Below are 27,415 nucleotides of genomic sequence, written 5' to 3' on the forward strand. Positions count from 1 at the left end.
TTGGAAGACTATGATAACTACATACATACAATTTTTAGAGAGGTGCATGGTAATAGTTTTCTTCAAGTCTAGTCAGTATAATGATGTTAAAGCACCAACCTATCTACCAAAAGTTGTTTTCCCATATTTCAAACTACTAGTTGTTATGTTCCCCTTTTAGGGGTAATTAGATTCTAAAACTTGATTGCTTTGACTTGACACACATTACCTCCTATAGAATTAACAGACCAAAAATGCATATAGAACACAAGTTCATATTACATAGATGCAAAAATATATTTCACAAATAGTTAAGTTTTTAGAGGGAATTAAGAGTCAGCAAGAGAAGACTGTCATGCCGCACCCTATGATCCGATAATGTCGATTGAGGTTAAAATAAATAATCAAAATTCTCAGTTTAATGGCCGAATGTTATATTGAAACATAGACAAATACTATTACTACTTTAACTGTATACAAGAAATGAAACAAGCAATAATGAAAGACTTTGCTTAGAAGATTGCTAAAAACTTGCCTGCGTGTATTCTCATTCATCTTCATCGGCATCTTTAGTATTATTATTCTGGGTATGTTTCTGAGCATTATACATGTCAGCAACCTGAAAGTAATATCACTGACTAATTATAAATCTCCAACTATTTTACTCCAGAACAGTAAGTTAATTACTAATAAACTTAAACTTTTAACTTTTAATATTTTAAAATAATTATAATTAACTAGTAGTAAATGGTGGTGGTGGTGGTTCCTTACCATCTCTGAAGTTGAAGCTTCCTCTGGACCCTTGTCTTCTCGGACACGTAATAATCGTGGGAATCGAAGTGAAATGCCCTTTCATAAGACAACGAAATAACAAGCATGTTAATCGGGGGCAAAATTGTCCAACTCCTCTTTATTAATTTACTAAAATATGAATTTAAACTAGTGAACCTTATCAGGATCAACAGCGCCAATTGCGGCACAATAAACAGGGCTGATAGTCAGGTCTGCAGCTTTAACTTCCCAAACCTGAAACAATGCCAAAACATCTATAAATGTTGTGTATGCATGTAATATATATAATACTTTCATGAAAAAATAGACAAATATGTGAGGGTGGATCATGGAAAGCAATAAATGAATTACCTCGGTTGCTTCAAACCACACATCTGGATCTGTAGAATCTGCATATCGGTAATATGACTGGCAAAAATTTATACATTACAATTAACACACATATAATAGCTTAAAGGGTGCATGATACACAACAACAACAAAAAAATTAATAATAATAATAAAAAGTATAATAAGAAGTAACAAAACCTTCGGCTGTGGGATCACTTTAGAACGAAGACTAGTAGATCTCTCTTCAAGCATGGCATCCGAAAATCCAGTGCCTATAAAAAAACATATATTGCTTCAATTGTAATCACTATTTATAATATAATGCCTAAAAAAAACTGTAAAAAGTTTTTTTTTTTTTTTTGAGAGCTATTGGTGTGTTTGGGTTAGCATATTAAAAGTGACATGTAAGCTCTGATAAATAAAATTTGCTTCTAATATCTTTATTTTCAAGGGTGTCAAACAACCCGTTTAAGATAATCAGATTGCAACCAAACCGATTTTTAAAGAACAATTATTTACCCATCTTTTAATCTAACTAGAGAGACTACTAATCACATATCAACGTATCTCCTCTTTTTTGCAAAACCGTCTTCCTCGGTAACTATGCATCAAATAATCATATTTGTTGCGGAAAAAAAAAGCATGTACAAAACAATCTCTTACATAACATTTTATATCAACTTATTATTTAATTCTCATTGATTAGTTCCAAATCATACGTTCAATTAATTATTCAATCAACTCCCGTAGAAGAAAAACGGTGCTTACCGATCTTACAAATGGTTTGATATTCATCCTTATTGGTGTCATAACATGCAAGAAGAAAGGCACCGTAGCCACCTACACGCTTTCCTCGGCCATGGAAGGCAGCAATGGGTACTAAATCTAGTGAGTCACCGACACTGTACAAAACATAATGTGTAACGTTTTACTTAAGCCGTATTGGAGAATATATACAACAAGATAAGCGATTAAGCGATACTGAATACCTGTCCATATAGTCTTTCTTTAACTTGAGCCAGTTATTAGATCTCTTTGCAGGTTCATATGTAGCATCTTTAGTCAAAGTTTTGATAATCAGTCCCTCGCAACTGATAAAAGAACGGGAAAATTCGGAGTTAAAATACTGTACTTAAACCAAAGTGGACTTTAGAGCTAAATGGAAGCATATTAGTATTATTACCTGGCATTCACAGCAGTATCTAGAAACGTTTGAATTTCCTCGAGATCATTTGACGTTATGGCTGTTGCAAGCTGGAAAAATCCAGGTTCTTCCTTAAATGATTCGTATAGACGCTGAAAAAAGCAATAAACCAACGAGGTAAAAAAATGGGTTGGGTTTACACCGTGGTAATATGGGTACAGAGATCATTACCTCTCTACGAGTATTAAGTTGTTCCTGTAAAAGCTGCTGCCCGTTCAGATACAACAAATCGAAGGCGTAGATGCATACATCAACCTTGATTTCACTCATGACAACGTTTTTGCGTGCACGTGTACTCAAAATCTATAAACAGTTATAAGCAAATACAATGTCACACGTGAACGAATTTTCAAAACTATAAAAGGTCAATACTTGACAGCAGATATTGACCAAATCTAACATGATAAGAAAACACAAAAGAAGAACGGGTAACCTGAAATGGGAGAATTTTTTGCTTATTGCGATCATACGCAACTAGTTCGCAATCAAGAACAAATGATGTTACATTGGGTTTTTTAACTCTGCAAACCACATTATGACAACGTTGAAAAATCAATTAAAAGGCCCAATACATCATGAAAACAGGGAAACAAACTAAAAAGTACCTTGAAGCAGCAACAACAACATCAGGAAACTTTTCAGTATTTCTTTCTGCATTTCTACTATAAATCTGAACCGTTCCATCCTCCAAGTAATGTATCTGTATTATAAAAAAAAAAAAAAAAAAAAATTGGTTAACGATAAAAACAGTTGCTTTTTTACAGCGCTTTTTTGCCTAAATAAGATATTACCTGTGCCCGTTCCCCATCATACTTGTATTCACAAGTGAACTCCATATTTTGAAATTTATCTAAAATTTCAGACACTCCTTTGGTAGGCTTAGCTAGCATGGGTCCCACCGGAACACCGGGCGAAAAGTGACACGTGTTGGGCAGATCCCATACACCAGCAGAAAGAAGAGCAGGAACAATTTTATCGTATACAGGAATTACTGAATACACTTGTTTCACAATTTTGGCTGCCTGAACATGTTATACAAGTAAGTTACTAATGAATTGAGATTTAAAGTATGTGTTTCATAGTTAACGTAAGCTGACCTCGTCTATAGATGAATTTGTGTGTGATGCAGGTAACGGGTGTTTTCCAGTAAGGAAAACTGCATGCCCCAGGGCAGTCAAGAGTGTTTGTTCTGCTAAACCAATTCGCAATTTGGTCTGAAGAAAAAAAAAAGTCAGAAGTTTTTAGTCAATATCAAAAAATATAATACAGTTTTCTCAAATACGAATATATATGTAACCTGAAGTAGACGTATCAAATATTGAGGTTCACAGTCAGTTGCAGCGACAAGTAGCCCCTTTATGTGATTCTTCTTCTTATCTTGACTGTCCTTCCCAGATTCCTTTTAACGAATAAAACGAAGAAACATTTCAATCTTGACTATCCTTTAATTTTCCAAACATTAAAAGATCTCCAGAACAAACTAAATTGATATGAGAGCATTTTATAGCTACACCCACAACTAATTATCAAGGTTGCAAAAAAATCACTACTCGGGGACTTGGTCGGGAATTTTAAGAGGGTAATCGGCAACTCGGGGGGTGCTCAGAAAGTAATCGGGTGTTGACCAATTTTGACTTTGACCGATTTTCCGAGTAATCTCGAGTGTTGGCCAAGTAATCTCAAGTTTTGGCCGAGTAATCCCCGTTGAACGAGGGTTGACCAAATTTTGACGAGTTTTAACCAATTACTCGGCTCAAACTTTTAACCGAGTACTCAACAAGTTTTTCCAAGTTCCGCAACTCTGCTAATTATCTAATTACATCAACTGAAACAAGTTACATCAACTGCAACTATGTTTGTTACTATCTGAGTATTTAGAGTCCAAATCATCAATGTTTAAAAAAAAAATCCAAATAATCAGTTGATATATTATCTGCAGGTAATATCAAATGGTAAACTATAATTTACCATTTTAAGAATACACCTCACTCTTTACGCAATAATGCACATCTTGGTTTATTTGATATATTATCTGCAGGTATTATCAAATTCTCCAAGCACTTGATTTTTAGGTCATTACAACTTCAAATAGCACAAACATATTCAAATACAATCTTTTACACTATGTCTGATTATTTATTGTTGGTTACTGAATACCGGATAATCACTTTCAAAATGCTCATCCAAAAACATTTTGTTATGGATAATGATTCTAAACATATATAAGATGTTTGTAATTCTAGGCTCACCATACAAGCAAACACGAAATGTTCAAGAACAAGCTCATACAACAATTTAGTGTGCATGAATCGAACCTTTGCAATAACCCGGAAAGTATCAAAAACTTTAGCCACTGTCAACGGTTGTGGTTTCCGCATTAACGATTGCGACGACCTACTCGCTTTTGCAACAAGCCCCAAATCTCCCAACTCCTATAATAATAAAAAAAACAACACAAACATAAGTTTTCCATCAACCCAACAACCAATTTCCGCAAACATTACAGACTTAATACCTTATATTGTTTTTTGATATGTGATTCTTTAGCACCACAAGCTTCAGCTAACGCCTTAATAATCGAAGCATCCCCAATTCCCAGCTCTAACCCTTCATGAGCAGGCGCAATCCTATTCGCCAAAAGATACACAACAGCAACCAAATCATCAGGTGTTGTATCAATCACAACCCTCAGCATATTACATACCATTTCAGTAATCGCAATTCGACCCGATTCGTTCGATACTTCATCAAAAACCCTAACAAGAAACAAAAACGGCACTCTTTCTCCTTCACTCCAATACGCTGCCGTTTTAGGATCAAAGTTAACAGATTTCTTCTTCAATTGAGTAATACAATCATCAACAGTTATCACCTTCTGTTTCTTCAGCCTCTTTTGTTCTTCCAAATTAGAGCTTGGGGGATCCTGATTAGACCCGTTTGGGTCATGGGGCTTTTGTTCGGTTTGGTCTGAAATAGAATCTGTTTCCTGTTTGGGTTCAATTGGTTTGGGAATTTGGGTAGAATTGATTAGGGGTTTTGAATCTAGGGTTTTACGTTTTTTGGGGGAAAATGAAGAAGATGATGATTGGGATTTGTTTTTGTTGGCAGCCGCACGTGCGTTGGACATGAGTGCATCGAATGCTGATGGACGAGATGATGACATTTTGAAGATGGAATGTGAAAATGGCTTTGTGAATGGTAGATTTAATGATGATGGTTTAAGAAATGAAATTGGGATTGAGCGTGAAATTGCAGTGGTTATGGTGGTCTGGGTTACGATATGACAGTATGACCGAAGTGATAACATCAATCAGCTGCAGCTGCAGGGTGAGTGGTGGTGAAAATTGGGGTTTGGGTGAAAGGTTTTAGAGTTTGGCGGGAGAATTGATGCCCTAATTTCAACCCTTTGGAAATTTCTGATTATTTGGGGTTGTGAATAAGATGGAAATAAAAATAAATAAACTACATATGACATACTCCGTAGAAGTTAAAAATTAAAATAGTCACCAAACCAAATAAAGGGCTGTTGTGCCCATATGGTCATTTGATTTTCACCTCTTACCCTCGATACTCACATTCACAGCTTCTAAACAAAAAACAACAACAATCAAAATCAATCCACATCTTCAAACGATCATCTTTAAAATCAAAACGTGAACCTTGGACGCTAACGGTTTTCAACCAAACGGATGTCGTCACCTGTTCCACTGGTTTCGGTCACTTTATCCTCCGGTAACTGTCACGTGCTAGGGTTGGGGTTGAAGTTATTATATATGATGGTGATAATGATTAAAGATTAATTAGGGATTGCAAGTTGCGATGGAGGTTATAAAAATGGTTGATTTGGATTTGAGGTTAGGTCGAACCTTTTCCATGTTTATCTTCGAAGAATAAGAAGGAAACGGAGCAATTAGGTAGCAATAGCATCAGATGGTAACTTAAGTATGAATTGTAACGAATTGGAATTGTTTATTGTTATCAAGATAGTGCTATACGCTGAGTATGAATTTTATTTATGTGAATATTATATATACAGAGTATATATGAATATGAATGTGGTTGGGATATGAACTGAAAGTTTGTGGAGAATTCGTGATTGTACAAATGGTGGATACTGACTGTACAAATTCTGAAAACCCCATATATACAATGGCAAAATTTTATCAATTATTATTCCAATTTCATTATGTTCATTATTTTTATATAATAAAACAAAGTAGACATACTTAATATTTAGGTTGAGGGTAAAATAGTCAATTTTATTATTCAGACTTTTATTCAGCACAAAAAATAAACAACAATTATTATTCACTGATCATATTCATACTGACATCTATATCCATACTGCTAGCTACACCTATACAGAACTTAATGGAGAAAAAAAGTAAACGGTCCTTTATTACTAGTGATCATATTTGACAACAAGCTTTTTAAAAAATTTTGGGGTTTTTTTTGGAACTTTTAGCTTTTAAATAAAAAGTTTCGTTTGGTTTAGAGAACTTAAAACTTTTTGATTAAAACTTTTTGAGGAAAAGAAAAGGTTAAAAGCAACTAGAAGTAGCATTTAGCTTTTAGCTTCTAATTTTTTATCAATTTACTCTTTATTTTAATAGTTTCATCTACTTTGCTAAACGACTAAATACATATAAAAAGTTACCAGCAACAAGCTACCAGCTAAAAACTATCAGTTACCAGCTACCAAATAGTTTTGTCAAATATACCTAGGAGTATCTAATTCCATAACAAAGACTCTTACTAAGATTTAAATGTACAAAAAAACTTCAACGTATATTTCAGTAGTTCTAAACCACTTAACTGTTTCAACCATGTAAAATGAGTATAAGCATGAGGTTTTCTCGTTAATATTATTCAAAAATGCTGAGTGTTTTTTTCTATTTATAAGGGGTATAGATAGATAGATTATTAATTTTGTTTATTATATGAAAGAGATGCAATGAAGGAGAGAATAAGAAGAAAAATGCTATTATAGTTATCAAATTTTGTATTGTGACATGATAAAATAACTCAAGTAATGATAAAATGAGCAATCTGTTGTGATTTAGTGTATATAACAATTTTAGTGGACTAGTTACTACTAATATTAGACCGATCCTTGTGGGGCGTCGGATCCATCCCGTCAGATGAGGTGGAGAATCTGACAGAAACTGACGGCCGTTAACGGAGCCGTCAGTTTCCGTTAACTTTGGGCGTTAGTTAGTTAATTGACGGAAACCATAAATTTTGTTAGTGGCACGTGGCGACGTATTATTGGTTCGTTCGGATTCTTGTTTGACCCCAACGGTCATGCGACCGTTTGTTATTTTTTTTCTTTTCCAAAAAACTAATATATCCCATTTTACATTTTCTATATAAACATATACACCATTTTACCATCATCTTCATCACTTATACTCTCAAATATTCATAACCTTTTGTCAAAAAAATTATTTTGTCTAACCCAAATGTAACAACCCGACTTTTTCCGTTAACTTTTTCGTTAAATACTTAACGACCGTTAGTTAAATTCTATGAATTTATAAGCCAGAACTTTTTCTTAGAAAATACTATTTTTAATATGTGCTACATATTACTTGATTTCAAACTTTGGTTTAGGAGTATGCGAGAAACTTAGAAAACGCAAGAAAGACGTACGGTTAGTGAAAACCGGAAAAACGTCTTTAAGACAACGAAACGATTGATAATTCACTTTTAATAATTATTTTATATAATTATTATGCTTTAAAGATACTTTCGACGCACAACTTTACTCATCAATCTTTCCTACAACTCCACCTCCACGTCACTTCTCCGTACCACCAAATGCAACAACCGCACCATTAACGTTACTACCGATTGTATCTGAATACGACCGTAACTATTCACAAGATTTCGCGCCATTTCAAGACCTAATCGAGCGATGTAACTGGTGCCTAACTAACCTCAGTTTATCTGCAAAGAAGCCGAAGCGCTGCGTCAAGAGAATGTGAATCTTCAAGTGAGGAATTCTGAATTAAGCAAGCAAATGTCTCACTTGCAACAGCAACATCATGCAGCAGCTTCAAGTTCTCATGCTAATGTGAATGTGTTCCTAAGTTCTTAATGATACCGCAACCCGCATGCGCACCTCATATGCATGCGGGCGCTTAATAGTGTGCGTATGCGTGTGCTTGTGTGCGCTATGCGGTATGCGGATTGTATCTGATTCCTTTGTTCCCGGTACGGCGGTTGCTTAGCTGTCAAGTAAATATCTTTTCCATAATTATATTCGTGATTCGGGGGAGTCAGATATGGATGAGATTAACGTGATCTGGGACGGTTCTAGAATTAGGGTTTGCCTATAAATACAACCCTAATCATCATTTACCAGACACGGCATATTACGTAACTATCACACACGAGATACATTACGCAAAACAGCATCATTCAGCATCTCTTCAAGGTTAACAGGTTAGTCTTTCGTAAGCTAGTACCTACGACCTTATTTGGGGCCTCTTGATCGACGACCGTTATCAGAGGTGGACTTAATCACTTGGCCACCCCGCCGACATCATCATGTCGGCCAGGGTTATTCACGGTAGCCGGACCGGAGAGCCACGTTCTAAGATCCTTAAACTCCTCCTTATGTATTGAGCAGGCATATTAAACCCCACGGTTAAAATATGCATGATCAAGTGGTGCTTTCATTGAGAGTCGAATTAATTCAAGACTGTTTAATTGCTTTTTCTTTTAAGGTTTTGAATTGTATGACTCGTTATTTACAAAATTTTTGAATTTTTTCTTTAATAGTATCATGACTTCCGAGGAATCATCGGAACATACCCAAACAGATGTTCAGAACGCACCGTCTGGTAGTCAACATACACCGGTTATGACTACGGGGGCCGCTATTCAGGTGGGGTACACGATATACCCTCCACCTATATCCGGCGAACCCTTTCAGAGGTACAAGCCGATATATTCAGACGAGGTTACACCGCCAAGAGCAAACTCACCAGTCACAACCACGCGGCTGGACTTTTCGTCAGTGGATCCAAGGGTCATCTTTGCAGGCACTAGCGGTGGAACAAAGGGGCCGCATGTGGTTTGCTGCGGCCAGGTACCTATTTACAGTACCACTGTTTCAATACCTCTGCATACGCAGAACATTCAGCAGAATTCGTCATTTACACCGTTGCAACCTTGGCAACCACCGCGCCCAGTTTCACAATTTTTAACTCCTGCGGATGCGCAGGCGTTACTTAATAGTTGGGGATTTGGTGTCATCCCAGATGCAAACTCTCATTGGGCGCCGATAACAGCGCAGCAGCAAAGCACAGCGCATACAGTTGGGCTTTTAAGTGTGTATCCTCAAGTTTCGCAGATATCTGCGCCACAGGTTTCGCTTCCTTTACAGCCACCTGTGTACTCTGCGTCTTCAAGTTATCCCTCTTTTCCAACGCAGCAGCCTTGGTTATATCCGCAGACGCAGGGTCAACCTTGGCAAAATGTTCAAGGGCAGGCAAATCTTGCAAGTCAATTCATGCAGGCCGCACCTCCTGATATGGTTCACTTATTTTCACAACCTGACTTTGTTCAGGACATGATGAAGCGTTTCTTTGCAAACTTGAAAGGGGATCCTGTTAAACCACCCTTCGAGCTACCGACCACCTTTGAAAAGTTTCCTCCGCATATATCCGCATACCCGTTTCCATCAGCACCAAAGATACCTAGCACGTTGGGTACTTACAATGGCCTGACCGATCCAGATGATTTTTTACAGTGTTTCGAAGGCGCAAGGCGCACTCAAGGCTGGGTGGATCCGGTTGCGTGTCAGATATTTCCTATGACACTACAGGGTATTGGTCGTGAGTGGATAATAAGTTGCCGGCGGGTAGTATTGCAGGGTTTATGGATCTGCGGACAAAGTTTTTGCTGCAATATCAGAATCAGAGACCACGCAAGCGCACTCACATTGAATGCCATGACATCGTGCAGAAGTCCAAGGAATCTTTGGGCGAATTTCTCACAAGGTATACTAATGAGTGCCTGCGTATACCAGATCTCAAATCAGAGCAACAGATTTCCGGACTCATACATGGTATAAACTCAGAACGTCATCCAACACTGGTAAGGCGTCTGCGCCATACAGTCCCAACAACTTATGCTGGGGCGCTTAATGAATGCCACGACTATATGCGGAGTGGCGAAGATAATGACATTCCAACAGCTAGCTCACGCAACGAGAGGAAGGACGATGATGATCGTTCGCGCGATCAAAATCGTGGTAACAACTCTCGTGGAAGGTATCCTAGCGGTGGTCCCATCAGGAATGAAAAAGGGAAATCAAGTGGCAATTATCGAAACAATAATCAGCGCGGCATCAATAATCAGAACTATGCGCTGCTTAAAAGTTTGTCCAAAACGCCAAAAGAAATTTTAGCAACCGAACCGGTGTGCGCGACCTTTGCGGTCCCAACTCCGCTTACGGAATTTGGTAAGCGGGACAAAACAAAGTATTGTGAATTTCATGACGATTATGGTCACGACACCAATCGGTGTAAAAACTTGATGGAACGGGTTCTGGAGGCGCTTCGCGCGGGCAAATTGGATCATCTAAAACCACCTAAAAAGGACAAGGGAAAGGCCGCAGAAGAAGCTTCGAAGTCTAAGACTTTCGCGTGGCAGAAAGTTGACAAAGCGAAAAATTCCGACTTAACCATTAACATGGTTGACGCAGAGAAAATCAGCCAGCGGAGAAAGTACAATGATCACCAAGATTGGGAGCTTCTCCCAATCACTTTCCCTCCTGTAATGTCAATTGATTCTATTAATGAGCCCATTATCATCAAGTGTCGCATCCCTGATTGCGGAATCCAGGTTAAGCGCATGCATGTTGACACTGGCAGCGGTGTCGATATTATGTATGAGCATTGTTATCGTTTCCTTCCGGCAGAAGTCAAAGCGCAGTTACGCCAGCCTGATATTACGCTATCAGGGTTTTCCGGAGAAAACTCGTGGCCGCTAGGCCGAATAGAATTAATGGTAGAGCTTGCGGATGACAGGAACCCGCAGATGATCAGGCATGAATTGGTCGATTTTTATGTGGTTCGTTCAACTTCACGATATAAAGCACTGCTAGGGAGAAACTTCATACGGCGTTTCAACATCATACCATCGGTAGTGCATGGTTTGATCAAGTTTCCCCTCAGTAGGAGGCGTTGCCACGGTTGCGTCACATCACACAACCGAGTTGTGTGGCTCAGTTGCGCCTATAAGCACTCCTAGCGTGGGAGAACAACTGGCAAATTGTGCAGTCATAGCAAATCGCTTGCATCCGGATAAGCGAATTAAAATCGGCGCAGGCTTGTAAGCCGAAACAAAGGCCAAATTGCATGGAATTTTGTCCGCAAACGCAGATGTTTTCGCGTGGCGTGAGTCAGACGTGACTGGGGTTCCGCGTGATATTGCGGAACATAAGTTAAATGCTAATCCATCATTGACACCCGTTAGGCAAAAGAAGCGGCATATGGCTCTAGACCGCAGTGATTGGTTGTGCACAGAGGTGGACAACCTTGTCAAAGCAGGCATTCTGCGGGAAGTGCGTTATCAGACATGGGTTGCAAATCCTGTATTGGTAAAAAAGGCTGACGGTAACTGGAGGATGTGCGTTGATTTCAAAGATATTAATAAGGCATGTCCCAAGGACAATTACCCTCTCCCGGAGATAGACTGGAAGGTAGAATCACTATCGGGATTTAGGTACAAGTGTTTTCTGGACGCATACAAGGGTTATCACCAAATCTTAATGGCTGCGGAAGATGAGGACAAGACTGCTTTTCATACGCCGCAGGGTATTTATTGTTACACGAAGATGCCTTTCGGTTTAAAGAATGCTGGCGCGACCTATCAGCGTGTAATTGACGCAGCATTCAGCATCTCTTCAAGGTTAACAGGTTAGTCTTTCGTAAGCTAGTACCTACGACCTTATTTGGGGCCTCTTGATCGACGACCGTTATCAGAGGTGGACTTAATCACTTGGCCACCCCGCCGACATCGTCATGTCGGCCAGGGTTATTCACGGTAGCCGGACCGGAGAGCCACGTTCTAAGATCCTTAAACCCCTCCTTATGTATTGAGCAGGCATATTAAACCCCACGGTTAAAATATGCATGATCAGTTCTAATATAGATCCTTTTGGGAGGATGAGAATCTGAGAGAAAGGAATGAATGTAAATAAGAAACAAGGGGCACTTGAAGTGGAGAATGTGGATCCGATAAAGAAAACTGATGTGGAGCGTGTTAAGTTGCCTAAAAGTATTTCTGTTCGATCTAATGGATACTTGAAAACTGCTCAAGTTGCTGGTGGAAGTACTGTACGGGCTCATGTTGAGGATCGGGTTAAAAAAGCTTCTGAAATGGTAATATAGTGGTCCTATTCATATATATTTCGGTTTAATTTATATTGTTAAAGATGTTGACCTCATGAGTAAGCTATTAGCTGACCCATTACCAAATTGTTTTTGTCTGTGGCTTGAACCGACTATTTTGATTACGCAGATGTCTTTTACTTTTTTAATGGTTAAGTTTCCCATTAACCTTAAACAACAATAAGTATCTAAAAATGATAGACATGATTACATATTTGGTAAGGGTCTTTGACAATTTCGATTTTAGTTTATTTAGCGTTCCTGCAAAAGCTAAATATTTGGATGTGACACATATGTTTTTTATTTCAATCATTAAAGTAGAGTTGGTGCAACATTCTTGACATCTGTTTAGCATATAAAGCAGTTCTTTATCGATGCACCTTGCAAGGCTACTTCGGTCCAAAAAGATCATTTTCTTAGGTTTGAATTATGCGGAAAGTGCACATTAGTTTTGTCGGTATCAGGTAAAGAAGATAATAGTGCCAAATTGTGTCATATCTTTTGGCTCTAAATGTATTTGAGAATGATATGCTTCAATCAGTAGATACCGAAATAGGGATCATGTATATCCTACGTATGACATTCATCAATTTAAACAACTTAAAATGCAGTAGGTCTTGTACTATCTTTTGGCTAACTGATCTTTACAGTATTAGTCATGCCGCATCCTAGTGTCAAAATCCTTAATTGATTTCATCACATACAGATACAGTGCTATGACATTGAGAACTTGTAATCTGTGTATCATTATGAATTGTTTATTTGTTCTGTGATGACTAGTACTGTACTCATTAAAGTTATTCTTTTATTGCAACCTTATTCAAAACATCTTTATTTTATTTGTTCATTTGTGTACTCTATGTTTGTGATGTTTATAATCGCAGCAAAGGGTTTATGTACGTGGAAAGAAAGAGGAGCAACCACTGGAACTTCAATTATACAATCAGGGTATGACCAAGACTGAACTCTGCAACAAATGGCAGCAAACTGGTGCCTGCCCATATGGAGATCACTGTCAATTTGCTCATGGCATTCAAGAACTTCGTCCAGTCATTCGTCATCCACGCTATAAAACAGAAGTCTGTCGAATAGTCCTTGCTGGCGACCCGTGCCCATATGGCCACCGCTGTCATTTTCGTCATGCTCTAACTGAGGAGGAGAAACTCATGAGTTGCAGTATCAATAACTGACTACTGTTACCTCTCTTGCCTTGTATTTCTAATTGGGTACTGGAACTACTTCTTCTAAGTTCATCAACTCAAACTACAGGTGTTTATATTTCTTAATAAGTAGATCCTTTTTATAGTGACTAAACAAATGAATAAAAATAAAGCTAAAAAAAGAACTGTTATACAGAAGTAAATATAAAGCTGAGATGCATGAACTCTTGTTAGTAATCAGTTTTTATGTGTTCATTAAACCGTCAATTGAGTTGAAAGGGATTCCTAAAAGAAGTTCTGTAATATCTAAATATGGTAAGCGATTGAATTTGTTTGGTGGTATCATTCATCGAATCATCGTCTCTTAACTTGTTATTTTTTAACTGTTTTCTAAATGATACTTGTTTTCTGAATGTGATAGACATAAATATTTATCAAACTCGTAGAATGTCTACATGGATTTTAGAATGTCAACATTGTTATAACATGAAAAACTAGTTGAGATGAATGTCACATGATTGATACTGACATACTGCATTAGAGTATTAGTTATAGATTTAAGGTCGAATAACTTTGGGTATAGTTGTGGCTTAAACCCATTTTAGTAGACCGAATAAGAGACTACGAAGGTCTATACTATTGGACAAACTTAGTCCCAATCTTGTATTTGGTTAAATGCCCAAGAAATTGTGCTTTATGTGGACTTCATATAACTTTATTTGATTGGTATACACCTTCTTAGTCTCTAAGCATCCATGATTATATTATCTCACGTTTAGGTAATCACTCTGTGACTAAAAATATTAGTTTGTATTTGAATAAGCTACTGAGCTGTACAATGTAGTCCTCAACTATTTCAGGTGTGTAACTATAGGTTTAATGATTTAGCTAAACTGGAAGTGAGTGAAACTGGTCCAGATCACAAAAAGGGTGGGCTCAATTGTTCATTTAGTCTGAAAGGTTGCACCCTTTACCTTACCTTCTTCTATATGGCATTCTTTGGGATATGAGAGCGCTTAACATGTTAGTTGTGTTCTTTTATAACTGTGAAAATGTGGTTGACCATTATTAGAGAAGTAAATATCTTGACCCGCCCATTTTGCCCACTTTTAATTTCGAGGGACTTGTTCATGACAAAACTGCAAGTATATAAAAAGCCCCAATTGAAAATTCACGTACACTTGGGATACGTGGGGAGGCGGTTGGTCTTATCAACAATTTCACGAGTGTTGGGGTATGAGGTTTTGATGTTTTCTGTAAGATGTAGATGTAGTGCCATATAGCATACCGGTATCAAAAGTTTATGCCATCTGGCACTGTATTAATGTGAAACAATATGGTTGGGCAATGGAATATTAGTTCATGATTTCAAGTTATCATGACTTCCTGTGGTCTATATTATCGGTACTTTGTATCGTTATTCGATGATAAATTAGTCAATTGGAGCTCGGTTTATCTCTAATAGGTCGAGTTAAAAAAAACTAGCTAAAAGCGGAAATGTCAAATAGGTCACACTGGTTTGATGTTGTAAAATGTATGTTTATAATCTTTAGTCCACACACCTTACACCACGACTTACTGATTCGGCCATACTAAAATATGATTCTTTCAATCCGACGCTGCTATTTCCACCTGTAGTCAAGATGTCAATTCTCAAGTATTTGATGTTTAGAATGTTATGTGGAAGTTGGTGATTGGATACTTGATGTTTGGAATGTTATGTGGAGGTCGGTGATTGGATATTGGCGTTACCACAGTACCTCCCAGGATGACTTTTGCCATGTCATCTAAAGCCAATTTTCTAGCAAGCGATACAAAACGATCAACTTGTATTCGTGTAAATGTAAGTTTTCCCTGGTGTCATTGGTACATTTAAGGAACCTGCTGGGTCAAAATTAACACTTCTCGTTAGTATAGATTAAAACGAATCTATCAACTTTGTCAATCTTTATCAAGAGTAACACAGATAGATAATTGTCAAACGACATCAATGAAATTTAACTACATGCTACTAGTAAGTAATTATTTTGAACCTGTGTTTTGGCGTCAGGCTGCCAGCTCCGTCCCTTTACTTAATGGGTATACATTACAGGTTATTCCCACGCAGGCACAAATATTGGATTTTAAACTAAGTAAATAAATATATTTTTTTTTTTTTTTTTTTGGGTAAAGGGTATCAACCGGTGAATCTTATGGTCAGGTAAATATTGGAGATATGATTGTACCTTATGGTCAAGTAAAAAAAAATTTTGTCGCAGTCAATGGAAGGTTTCACCCAATGTCAACAAGCAGTGTATAAAACTTACCTTGGTGCCAAAACAAGCTGTTCGTTTTTCTTTTGTTATGATAACCAATATAGTTTCTATTTCAATTCAATAAAATAATTTAAGATGTTATATCCATTAACTGTAGACGTTGGGTAACTTTGAAACAGAGTTTGGCCCAGTTGAGCAGTTCCCCTTAAGCTAGTTGTTTTACTTGACAGTTGACACGTGTATAATAGAACTCAAATAACCTATTTCCCTTTAAGCTAGTTCTTGTATGTGTTTGTTGCTTAATTGTTTGTTACAGATGCTACATGCCTACATAGATATGAGTTTTACTTATAGCATATCAATCAAAACGGACAAAATAAATAAATGTAAAAACAAAATAGATGTAACATAGCACTAATCAGTGTTGAAAGCGAATTTCGGCATGAGCAAGGTGAAACCTAAATGCCGTTAGCTCCCCATGGTTAACACACTACTAGGCGATCAAATAGATTTTGGTAGTATTTGGATCATTCGCTAACTAAACTTTGTGCAAAAACAGAGGTTTAGTGAGCATGGAGTAACTGCAGCACCAGGACATGATTTAAGGATGCTAGTTATACTACTCAAATAACCTTTGAATGTCGACAAATTTATCTGATATCAATAATCCAATTATAATTATAAGAACAGTTAACAGTTAATATAAAAATACTACTCCGTAATAAAAATGAATGATCGAAAAATTATAAAATCTATATTCCATTCAATTGTTCGATTACAAAACCACATGACTTCCGAATCACATTATCATTAAATTTCTAAAAACCCTAAAACAACATAATCCCAAACCCTAAAACCCACATTCTAAGCGCTTGTAAATTTAGTTACAGCTTTAGTCCCCTCGCTAACGGCATGCTTCGCAAGCTCACCAGGTAACACCAATCTGACAGCCGTCTGAATCTCACGTGATGTAATCGTCGGCTTCTTGTTATACCTCGCAAGTCTAGAAGCTTCTTGTGCCAGTTTCTCAAAAATATCGTTAATAAACGAATTCATAATCCCCATTGCTTTGCCTGAGATTCCGATATCAGGATGCACCTGCTTCAACACTTTGAAGATGTAGATCTTGTACGTTTCAACAGATTTCTTGTTTCTCTTTTTCTTCTTATCAACGGCACCGGCGCCGGCTTCTTTTGGTATCTTCTTTCCAGCCTTTGGTTTCTTCTCAGCAGGAGCTTTTTCGGCTGGTTTCTTCTCGGCGGCGGGCTTCTTTTCTGCTTTTAGCGCCATTTCTGCTGTTTTAGAGAGAACAAAAAAAAGTTTGGAGGTTTTATTATCAAGGCGTGATGTGATGAAATTGGGGGTGCCGTGTTGTGTTTATATACTTGTTGGATAGTGTGATGTGATTGGGTGGTTTTAGTTGTGGTGGATTGGGAATATTGTCCGTTGATTTTGTTGTGTGGTGATCTAGATACGGATAGATTGACAGGGATCGGGGAAAACATAATACTCCGTAATTGTAATTGTATATACAGTAAGACCACTTAGTTACCCGCCCATTACCTGCTCATTACCCGTAACTAACCATAGGCACCACTTAGTTACCCGCGTTAGTTACCCGCTTTCACCATAGATTTAACGGAAGAGTTATAGAAATTGCGGGTCTAAGTGCTTTTTATTGTTGGACTTGATGCTTTATTGCTTGTACGTTGTATATTAAGAGAAATATTGTTTTAGCCATAGGGAGTGTTTAGTTATGAGTTAGTTATAGGATATTGGTGTTGATGTGGCGCTGATGTAGAAGGTTAAGAGGATGAATAGTTTAGTTACGATAGGGAGTGGCCTAATGGTGGTTTGTTTGTCTCTTAATGAAATAATTCAACGTTGAATGTTAAACTATTCATCATTTAGTGTCTTTTTTCTGACCTCTGAATGACATATGGTGCTGAATGGTTCAAAATTCAGTGTTAAACCATTCAGAGTTAAAACACTCTCTTAACTATTAAGAGCCTAATTTTTCTGTAATATTCTTTTCAAATCACATCCAAAACGTGTGACCAACAAATATATTATATTTTTTATTCATGTAACACGTTAATAAGGTAATTTTACTCAATTTATATCGTTCATTTAAAACGATTATCAAACAACTTATTTTCATTCAGAGCAAACGTTATTCAAAATCTCTAAACCATTCAGTGCTAAATTATTCAGATTTATCAAACGCACCATAATAATTAAGTTATAGGGCTTGGTCCAAAAATGGATAGAGGTCGGTCTAACTACATAATACCATTTCTTTTTCTGTTATTTTTTCTTTCAGAAAAGTTTTGAACTTTATGTATATATATATATATATATATATATATATATATATATATATATATATATATATATACCAATCGAGGGAAGCGGGGGGAAGCAAAAACTTTTTTTTTTCGTTTATTGAAAAAACTTTGTTCACGAATATTATAGATGGGATGAAAATATGAACATTTAGTAGAGACACTTTGTGATAAATGTTTTTATTTTGGCGGGAAAACGCTCGAAGAAGTAATATATAACAATTATCGTGTTTTTCGAGCGTATGTTGAGGTTTTAGCTATTAGGGTTTAGATATTAGGGTTTAGATATTAGGGTTTATAGGGTTTAGATATTAGGGTTTAGGAATTCAGGGTTTAGGGTTTAGATTTAGGGTTTAGATTTAGGATTTAGGTTGAGTTTTTAACACGAACGGTTTAGAGTTTAGGGTTTAGGGTTTAGGGTTTGGTGTTTTGGGTTTATGGAATAAACCCAAAACACCAAACCCTAAACCATAAACTCTAAATCGGGCTAAATTTTACTTCACAAAACATGGAAAAAAACGTTATATTCTTCACGAACAATATTATCTTGAATGTTATTTTTGTCGATCGTTTTCCCGCCTAAATAATAACATTTATCACGAAGTGTCTCTTCTAAATGTTCATATTTTAATGTGATCTTGATGCCGGAAAAAAAAATCCAAAAAAAACGAAAAAAATAAAAATAAATTTGCTTCCCCCCACTTCCCCCCGATTGGTTACTTCCCCATTGATCCTGCCCCTATATATATATATATATATATATATATATATATATATATATATATATATATATTCCATAAACCCAAAACCCTAAACTCTAAACCGTTCGTGTTAAAAACTCAATCTAAATCCTAAATCTAAACCCTAAATCTAAACCCTAAATCTAAACCCTAAATTTCTAAACCCTAATATCTAAACCCTATAAACCCTAATATCTAAACCCTAATATCTAAGCCCCAATAGCTAAAACCTCAACATATGCTCAAAAAACACGATAATTGTTATATATTACTTCTTCGAGCGTTTTCCCGTCAAAATAAGAACATTTATCACAAAGTGTCTCTACTAAATGTCCATATTTTCATCTCATCTATAATGTTCGTGAACAAAGTTTTTTCAAAAAACGAAAAAAAAAAGTTTTTGCTTCCCCCCACTTCCCCCCGATTGGTTACTTCGCTCTTGATCCTACCACTATATATATATATATATATATATATATATATATATATATATATATATATATATATATATATATATATATATAATCAAAAGTTCAAAACTTATCTACTTCGTTAAAGAGATAAAGCTCAAAAAACAACGAAGAAAGAAAATCTAACGAGCTCAACTGAACGCTAACAATGCAAACCCGAGCTCAAACATTAGAACAAAACAACTAAATTAAAACGAAACACCAAACAATAAAAACTCATAAAACCAAATGTAGAATCAACAAAAGAAACAACATAAAAAGTAAGCCTAACAAAGGCCGAAACGACTCAAAGTAACGCATACAAGTAAATCAAGATCTTTCACAAAGGTCTCAAATTGTTTCCCCTACGCACCTTACACCAACTTTATTTTAAGACGCTTTTTTGGTTTAATCTGGGCTTTTTACCAGGAGCCTCTTAGATGGTGTGCGAGTGTTCAAGACCCCAAATTATGAAAAGTCTAAAATTGTTATTGATTCGTATATAACTCAATATTCTAATTGTGGTAAATGGTATCCCATTTTGATTGGCCAAGGTAACTGTTCAAACCGATTAACAATTTTAACCCGCTCCATGACCCGCTTAATTTTCCCCCCTTCGTTCTATAATCCTAATCCTTAACTTCAAATGGTGAGGCTCATCTCACCCTTTGGTTTCTCTGTCGAACCCTTTTGGTTTCTCCGGCGTTTTCGCTTCTTTGCCGGTGAAATCACAGTCTCCGTACACAATACCTTCACAATGTGGGTACGTTGGGTTTGTCCACTCTTCGGTTTCTCAGCCGGTTTTACTCCTTTGCCGGTTAAGGTGGGTTTCTTTACACCTTCGGTTTCTTCGCGGATTTGGCTTATATGCCGGTGAAATCGTACTCACTTGACATCGATTGAAACCCTAATTGTTGTAATTGTATCCACGTATGGATTCATTATCGGAAACTGACGCAAACAAACTGAAATACATCATCGGTTCACGCCTAACATCGATTGAAACCCTGATGATTGTGATTGTATCGGCGTATGGATTCATTGTCGGAAGGTTCAACTAAAAGATTTTTCTATAAAGCTGGCCATGTTAAATTTCATCACTCACTTTGTTAATTAATTTGGGGTTTTTTCATGTGATTTAAACTACTTAGGGGTTGAATGTACTTATCTTAGAAATTTCGTATATATGCAACCTATATAATTAACTTGGGTTTTTTTAAAGTGATTTAAATTATTTAGGGTTTGAATGTACTTATGTTAGAAATTTTTGTATGCAACTTATATATGATTAGATTTGTTTGATACTATTGTATATTTTGTCAATCAAATTGGCACTGAGTGGTTTTGTTATAATTGTTATTGTTATTGTTATAAGTAATAATAAAGTACATAGTATAGTATAAAAAATATATATGAATCGAATGTATCTTTATCATGCTTATGCCTGATATTTTCGCTGCTGTAATGTGTGTAGTGTCATATATATCTTAAATGTTTTATTTAAATACATATATATATATATATATATATATATATATATATATATATATATATATATATATATATATATATATATATATTAGGGTAAATTAGATTATATGAACTTGGTAGAATATAATAGGTTAAATGGATTTGTTATGTGTGTACTGGAGTGTTTATATGAATTATATTGCTACATATTTCTGATTATAATCTTTTGATTCAGAATTGAGAACTTGATACACTTGCTGAACTGTTTTGTTATTTGAGATTGATGCATGTGTAGGGTTTCTTCCTGAAATAAACTTGCAAGATGTAACGTTCAGATTCGTGACTCCTTTATTTGGCAATAAGATTGAACGAATTTTTGTTCTGACAGGGTAACGTTCAGATTGGGGCAACTGACTTGCAGCCATGACAACTCATGTTTATAAATGACGTGTATCTTAGCTAGGCATATCGGTTGGAGCCATCCTCGATGACGAATGCTTATTACTACATCCCGAAAATGGACAGGAGTCGGGTCATATCTTGGCACGACAACAAATCTGGTACAGCCAAGATGATCCCTTCGCTCAATGTTTGAATTATTAATTGTATCACCTACATGGGCAATGATGATGAACATGTGGGAGCTGAATTAAGCAATAATAATAAATGGGGTTGTAATTGGCAAGACAACATAAGTTGCAGCCGTTACGACTCATTATTTGTTGCTTAATTTTTACACATGTTTGAGCCCTAAATATATTATTATCCTAATATACTATTTATAAAAGTTAGTTACTGTTCTTTTGTCATGAGTTGTCCTTTCACAATTTTTTGAGGGTATTTCGGTTGCTTTAGTAAATACTTTCATATTGGTTGTGATGATAAACATGTGATAAGATGGTTAATGAAGGAGGGAAGATGAATACGTATCTTGACGTGGCAACCTACTGTTTGCAGTCATGACAAATCACATTCTATTCCCGTATGATATTATGCACATGTCTGAGCCTAAATTTAGTAATTGCTTAACTTAGCATATAACTAAAGGTTTTATGATTTGTTTTGACCGTTGTGAAATAAGGAAGCTCATTGTACGGGAAGTATAAGGTAAGTCCAAGTATATTTTTTTTTTTAACTCAGCCAACTTTACATGTAAATTTTTTTGTGATAACGAACAGTGCATTTAAGCATATCGATATTGATTTGCAGGTTCACTAAATTGGGTACAACATATTAGACAATAGTATGAGGCACAACAGGGACATTACTTTGTTAATTTTACCATGGATCTCAACTTAAATCTGAAGTACTTACGGAGAGTATTGATAATGCTAAAAACGAACATATATTTCATAGCATTATCCCTCAAGAAAGACAAGCTTTTAGTTGCAATTGTTTTATTTACAAGTGATATTCGTTAAAATAATAAAAGGTGAAGACAAAAGACAGATTCGACGAATTGAAGACGCAAACGACCAAAAAGCTCAAAAGTACAAAGTACAATCAAAGAGGTTCCAATTATTGATGAGAAACGTCTCAAAATTACAAGAGTACAAGACGCGAAACGCAAAGTACAAGATATTAAATTATACGCAAGGACGTTTGAAAATCCGAAACCGGGACCAGAGTCAACTCTCAACGCTCGACGCAACGGATTAATAATTACAAGTCAACTATGCACATAAATATAATATAATATATAAATAATTCTTAAAATTATTTATATATTGTATATATTTAATTAAAACCGTCGGCAGAAGAAAACAACAACATGTGAGCCTCCCCAGCTGGCCATGCGATCGCATGGCCTTGAAGAGCAAAGCTCATGCGATCGCATGAGCCCCTTTTTCAGCTCACATGCCTATAAATTTCGAGCTTTGGTGCATCATTTAACACATCTTTTTCCATCCAACTCTCTCAACGTGTGTATATATATATATATATATATATATATATATATATATATATATATATATATATATATATATATATATATATTATAATTTTAATTTTAATTTCCAATAATAAGGGTATGTTAGCGAATGTTGTAAGGGTGTAAGTCGAAATTCTGTCCGTGTAACGCTACGCTATTTTTAATCATTGTAAGTTATGTTCAACCTTTTTACATTAATGTCTCGTAGCTAAGTTATTATTATGCTTATTTAATACCGAAGTAATCATGATGTTGGGCTAAATATTTAAATTTGGGTAATTGGGATTTGTACCATAATTGGGGTTTGGACAAAAGAACGACACTTGTGGAAATTAGACTATGGGCTATTAATGGGCTTTATATTTGTTTAACTAAATGATAGTTTGTTGATTTTAATATAAAGATTTACAATTGGACGTCCCTATAAATAACCATATACACTCGATCGGACACGATGGGCGGGATATTTATATGTACGAATAATCGTTCATTTAACCGGACACGGGAATGGATTAATAGTCTATGGAATTATTAAAACAGGGGTGAAATTATGTACAAGGACACTTGGCATAATTGATAACAAAGTATTAAAACCTTGGGTTACACGCAGTCGATATCCTGGTGTAATTATTAAACAAAGTATTAAGACCTTGTTACAGTTTAAGTCCCCAATTAGTTGGAATATTTGACTTCGGATATAAGGATAATTTGACGAGGACACTCGCACTTTATATTTATGACTGATGGACTGTTATGGACAAAAACCAGACGGACATATTAAATAATCCAGGACAAAGGACAATTAACCCATGGGAATAAACTAAAATCAACAAGTCAAACATCATGATTATGGAAGTTTAAATAAGCATAATTCCTTTATTTTCATATTTAATTGCACTTCTAATTATCGCACTTTTATTTATTGCCATCGTATTTAATTGCACTTTTAATTACCGTACTTTTTAATTATCACAATTTTATTTTATCGCACTTTTATTTATCGCAATTTCATTATCATTATTTATTTTACGCTTTAAATTAAGTCTTTTATTTATTTAATATTTTACATTAGGTTTTAACTGTGACTAAAGTTTTAAAAATCGACAAACCGGTCATTAAACGGTAAAAACCCCCTTTTATAATAATAATATTACTTATATATATATATATATTTGTATTTTTATATATTAAAACTAATATAGCGTTAAGCTTTGTTTAAAGATTTCCCTGTGGAACGAACCGGACTTACTAAAAACTACACTACTGTACGATTAGGTACACTGCTTATAAGTGTTGTAGCAAGGTTTAGGTATATCCATTCTATAAATAAATAAATATCTTGTGTAAAATTGTATCGTATTTAATAGTTTTTCCTAGTAAAATATACACTATTTCATATACGCCTAGCATAGCATCAAGTATTTTTGGCGCCGCTGCCGGGGAACATATCTGCTTAAATGCCGGAAGCGCAACGCTATATAAAAAAAAATTAGTTTACTTTTATAAAAAAATACGCTTTTGTAAAAATACGTTTTAAAAATTCAAAAATATAAAAAGAAAAACAAAAATATAAATATTTTTAAGAGTTTGTTAAATATATAAGTTTTATAAAGTTTCTTTATTTTTATTTTAGTTTGTAAAAATATAAATTTTATTTAAATATTTTGTTTTAATATAAATCAAAACAGCAAAACAGAAAAAAAATAAAAAAAAATAAAAACATTCGGCCCGTACTGTAGCAGCCCACTCTTTGGCCCGAAACCCTAGCCCATGCGATCGCATGGCTGGGTAACTTAGAACTCATGCGATCGCATGAGCCCTGCTGACACGCGACATTTGACTGAACACTGCAATCATTACGGAGTAATTATTATTATTATTATTATTTAATTTAAACCCTAATTAGGGTATTATTATTATATAATTTAGTTTTTATTATTATTTTGTATATTTAGTTTAAATAATTTATAAAATTAATAGTTTTATTAAATAAATAATATAAAAATAATATTTTTATAAAAATTGTAATTTTTACAACTTTTAGTTTATTTTTATATTTTGTTCCTTTTTATTTGTTTTAGCGTAATTTTTGTATTTTTCGCTCGTATTTAGTTTTAAGTCATAGTTTTTGCCATAGTTATTTTTACTTCTAGATTTTTAGGCTTTGCCGTAAAATTCCTTAAGTACTTTTTCTTTAGACTAAGATTTAGGTGCTTTAGAATTTTGCGACGCTGTTTTTATTTATTAGTACCTTTTTAAGTTATTATCATTTGGGATATAGTTTTACTTTTAAGCTTTAATATTTTAAGACGCAACTTTTAATTCTTAGTTTTTAGTTCCTTTTTAAGTTTCGACACGCTACTTTCTTATTTTTATTTTGCGACGCCTATTATTTTTCAATCTTTTATTTTTTCAACGTTTTTCGACGCGCTCTTTTTCTTACTTATTTCTCGTCATTCTAGTTTTTAGGACATAGAATTTTTCTATTTCTTATCTAAAATTTCTTTAAATTACAAAAAATTATTTTAAGTGGTTAAATTGATAGACATCAAAATTTTCTGGTTCGTAGTAATAGTTGGATTTGTACGTGGACCGGGTTATTGGAGCCAAACAGTACTCAATTATATTGAGACCAAACGAATCACGCCCCTCTGCTGCATCTTTTGGCTATTCAAAACGTGGGCAAAATCAGAAAAGTCTATTAATTGGATAACTTATATAATTTTTCTTTCTTTTTAAAAAACTAATAGGATATTCAGTGAATGCACCGAGCAAAACGTTCACCACCTTTTGTACGTTCACCACCTGTAACTCGATCAAGACATCTAGCAAATATTGTCGCCGTTGATTTTTCTTTAGAATCGTCATCCAGTCGACCAAGTACTCCAATTCAAATTTCCGATAATCCATTTTTTGAACCCGACCTCACAATTGAGAATCCGGAGAATATTCAGGGACAATTCGTAGATCCTGAACCACTAATCTTTCCTCCGGAACCACCAATCATTCAAACAGAGATTGTTGAGGAACCTACCATTAAATCAAAATTCTATAGTGATTCAGATTCAACAAATTCAATCATGGAGAATCTGGAACCTCTAAGTATGGAAGACCGAATGAGAGCTAAACGCACTGGCCAAGGTCACGCAATTACTCAACCAGACATTAATGCGCCAGATTATGAAATCAAAGGACAAATTCTACACATGGTAACTAATCAATGCCAATTTAGTGGTGCGCCGAAGGAAGATCCAAATGAACATCTTCGTACCTTTAATAGGATCTGCACTCTATTTAAAATAAGAGAAGTGGAGGATGAACAGATATATCTCATGTTATTTCCCTGGACTTTAAAGGGAGAAGCCAAAGATTGGTTAGAATCGTTACCTAAAGGGGCGATTGATACATGGGACGTTTTAGTTGAAAATTTTCTTAAACAATTCTTTCCGGCATCTAAAGCCGTGAGACTTCAAGGAGAAATTGTTACGTTCACACAAAAGCCAAATGAAACTCTATATGAGGCGTGGACCAGATTTGGAAAGTTATTGAGAGGATGTTCGCAACATGGTTTAGATACTTGTCAAATAGTACAAATATTCTACCAAGGATGCGACATCACTACAAGGAAAGACATAGATATAGCAGCTGGTGGTTCTATTATAAAGAAAACCGAAACTGATGCTTACAAAATTATTGATAACACTGCTTCCCACTCACATGAATGGCATCAAGAAAAAGATATCGTTAGATCATCTAAAGCAGCTAGAGCCGATTCTAGCCATGACTTAGATTCCATTTCTGCAAAGATAGATGCTGTCGAAAGACGAATGGAAAAGATGACTAAGGATATACACTCAATACGAATTAGTTGTGAGCAGTGTGGAGGACCACATTTGACAAAAGATTGTCTCAGTATTGAATTAACAATGGAACAAAGAGAGAATGTTTCATACATAAATCAAAGGCCTGGAAATAATTATCAGAATAATTATCAACCGCCAAGACCAATCTATAATCAAAACCAGAATTATAACGAAAATGTTCCATACAACAACCAACAAGGTCCTAGCAATCAACAAGTATCTAATAATACTTACAATCAGCAAAGACCTAATTTTCAAAACAAACCACCACAAACCGATGATAAAAAGCCAAATTTAGAAGATATGATGACAAAGCTAGTTGAATCTCAAACACAGTTTTTCACATCTCAGAAACAAACCAATGAACAAAATGCTCAAGCATTTAGAAATCAACAAGCTTCTATTCAAAATTTGGAACAAGAAGTGAGCAACCTAGCAAGGTTAATAGGTGAAAGAAAACCGGAAAGTTTACCTAGTGATACAAATGCT

The 27,415-nt window shown here is 35.4% G+C and overlaps 3 protein-coding genes across 3 annotated transcripts; 1 reads left to right on the top strand and 2 right to left on the bottom strand.

Annotated features, from left to right (window-relative positions):
* Positions 1-306: 306 nt before the first annotated feature.
* On the bottom strand, positions 307-6,395 carry LOC139844072 (DNA ligase 1-like). The gene is made up of 16 exons (XM_071834286.1): positions 4,821-6,395; positions 4,621-4,737; positions 3,603-3,704; positions 3,403-3,519; positions 3,097-3,327; positions 2,911-3,005; positions 2,739-2,826; positions 2,477-2,608; positions 2,285-2,397; positions 2,091-2,192; positions 1,870-2,003; positions 1,300-1,373; positions 1,123-1,179; positions 928-1,005; positions 751-828; positions 307-598 (listed from the first exon to the last, which is right to left on the bottom strand). The coding sequence occupies exons 1-16, from the start codon at positions 5,610-5,612 to the stop codon at positions 527-529; spliced, it is 2,382 nt and encodes a 793-aa protein (XP_071690387.1). The 5' UTR covers positions 5,613-6,395; the 3' UTR covers positions 307-526.
* Positions 6,396-6,409: 14 nt separating this feature from the next.
* LOC139841941 (zinc finger CCCH domain-containing protein 15-like) lies at positions 6,410-13,901 on the top strand. The gene is given in 5 exon segments (XM_071832127.1): positions 6,410-6,425; positions 8,051-8,254; positions 8,257-8,381; positions 12,523-12,702; positions 13,596-13,901. Coding segments are annotated over 5 exon segments (831 nt in total).
* Positions 13,902-16,889: 2,988 nt separating this feature from the next.
* On the bottom strand, positions 16,890-17,457 carry LOC139844073 (histone H2B.3-like). The gene has a single exon (XM_071834287.1). It carries the CDS (start codon positions 17,414-17,416, stop codon positions 16,991-16,993), a length of 426 nt encoding a protein of 141 aa, XP_071690388.1. The 5' UTR covers positions 17,417-17,457; the 3' UTR covers positions 16,890-16,990.
* Positions 17,458-27,415: the final 9,958 nt, after the last annotated feature.

This window comes from Rutidosis leptorrhynchoides, chromosome 4 (genome assembly GCF_046630445.1).
Source record: "Rutidosis leptorrhynchoides isolate AG116_Rl617_1_P2 chromosome 4, CSIRO_AGI_Rlap_v1, whole genome shotgun sequence".
Classification (NCBI taxonomy): Eukaryota; Viridiplantae; Streptophyta; class Magnoliopsida; order Asterales; family Asteraceae; genus Rutidosis; species Rutidosis leptorrhynchoides.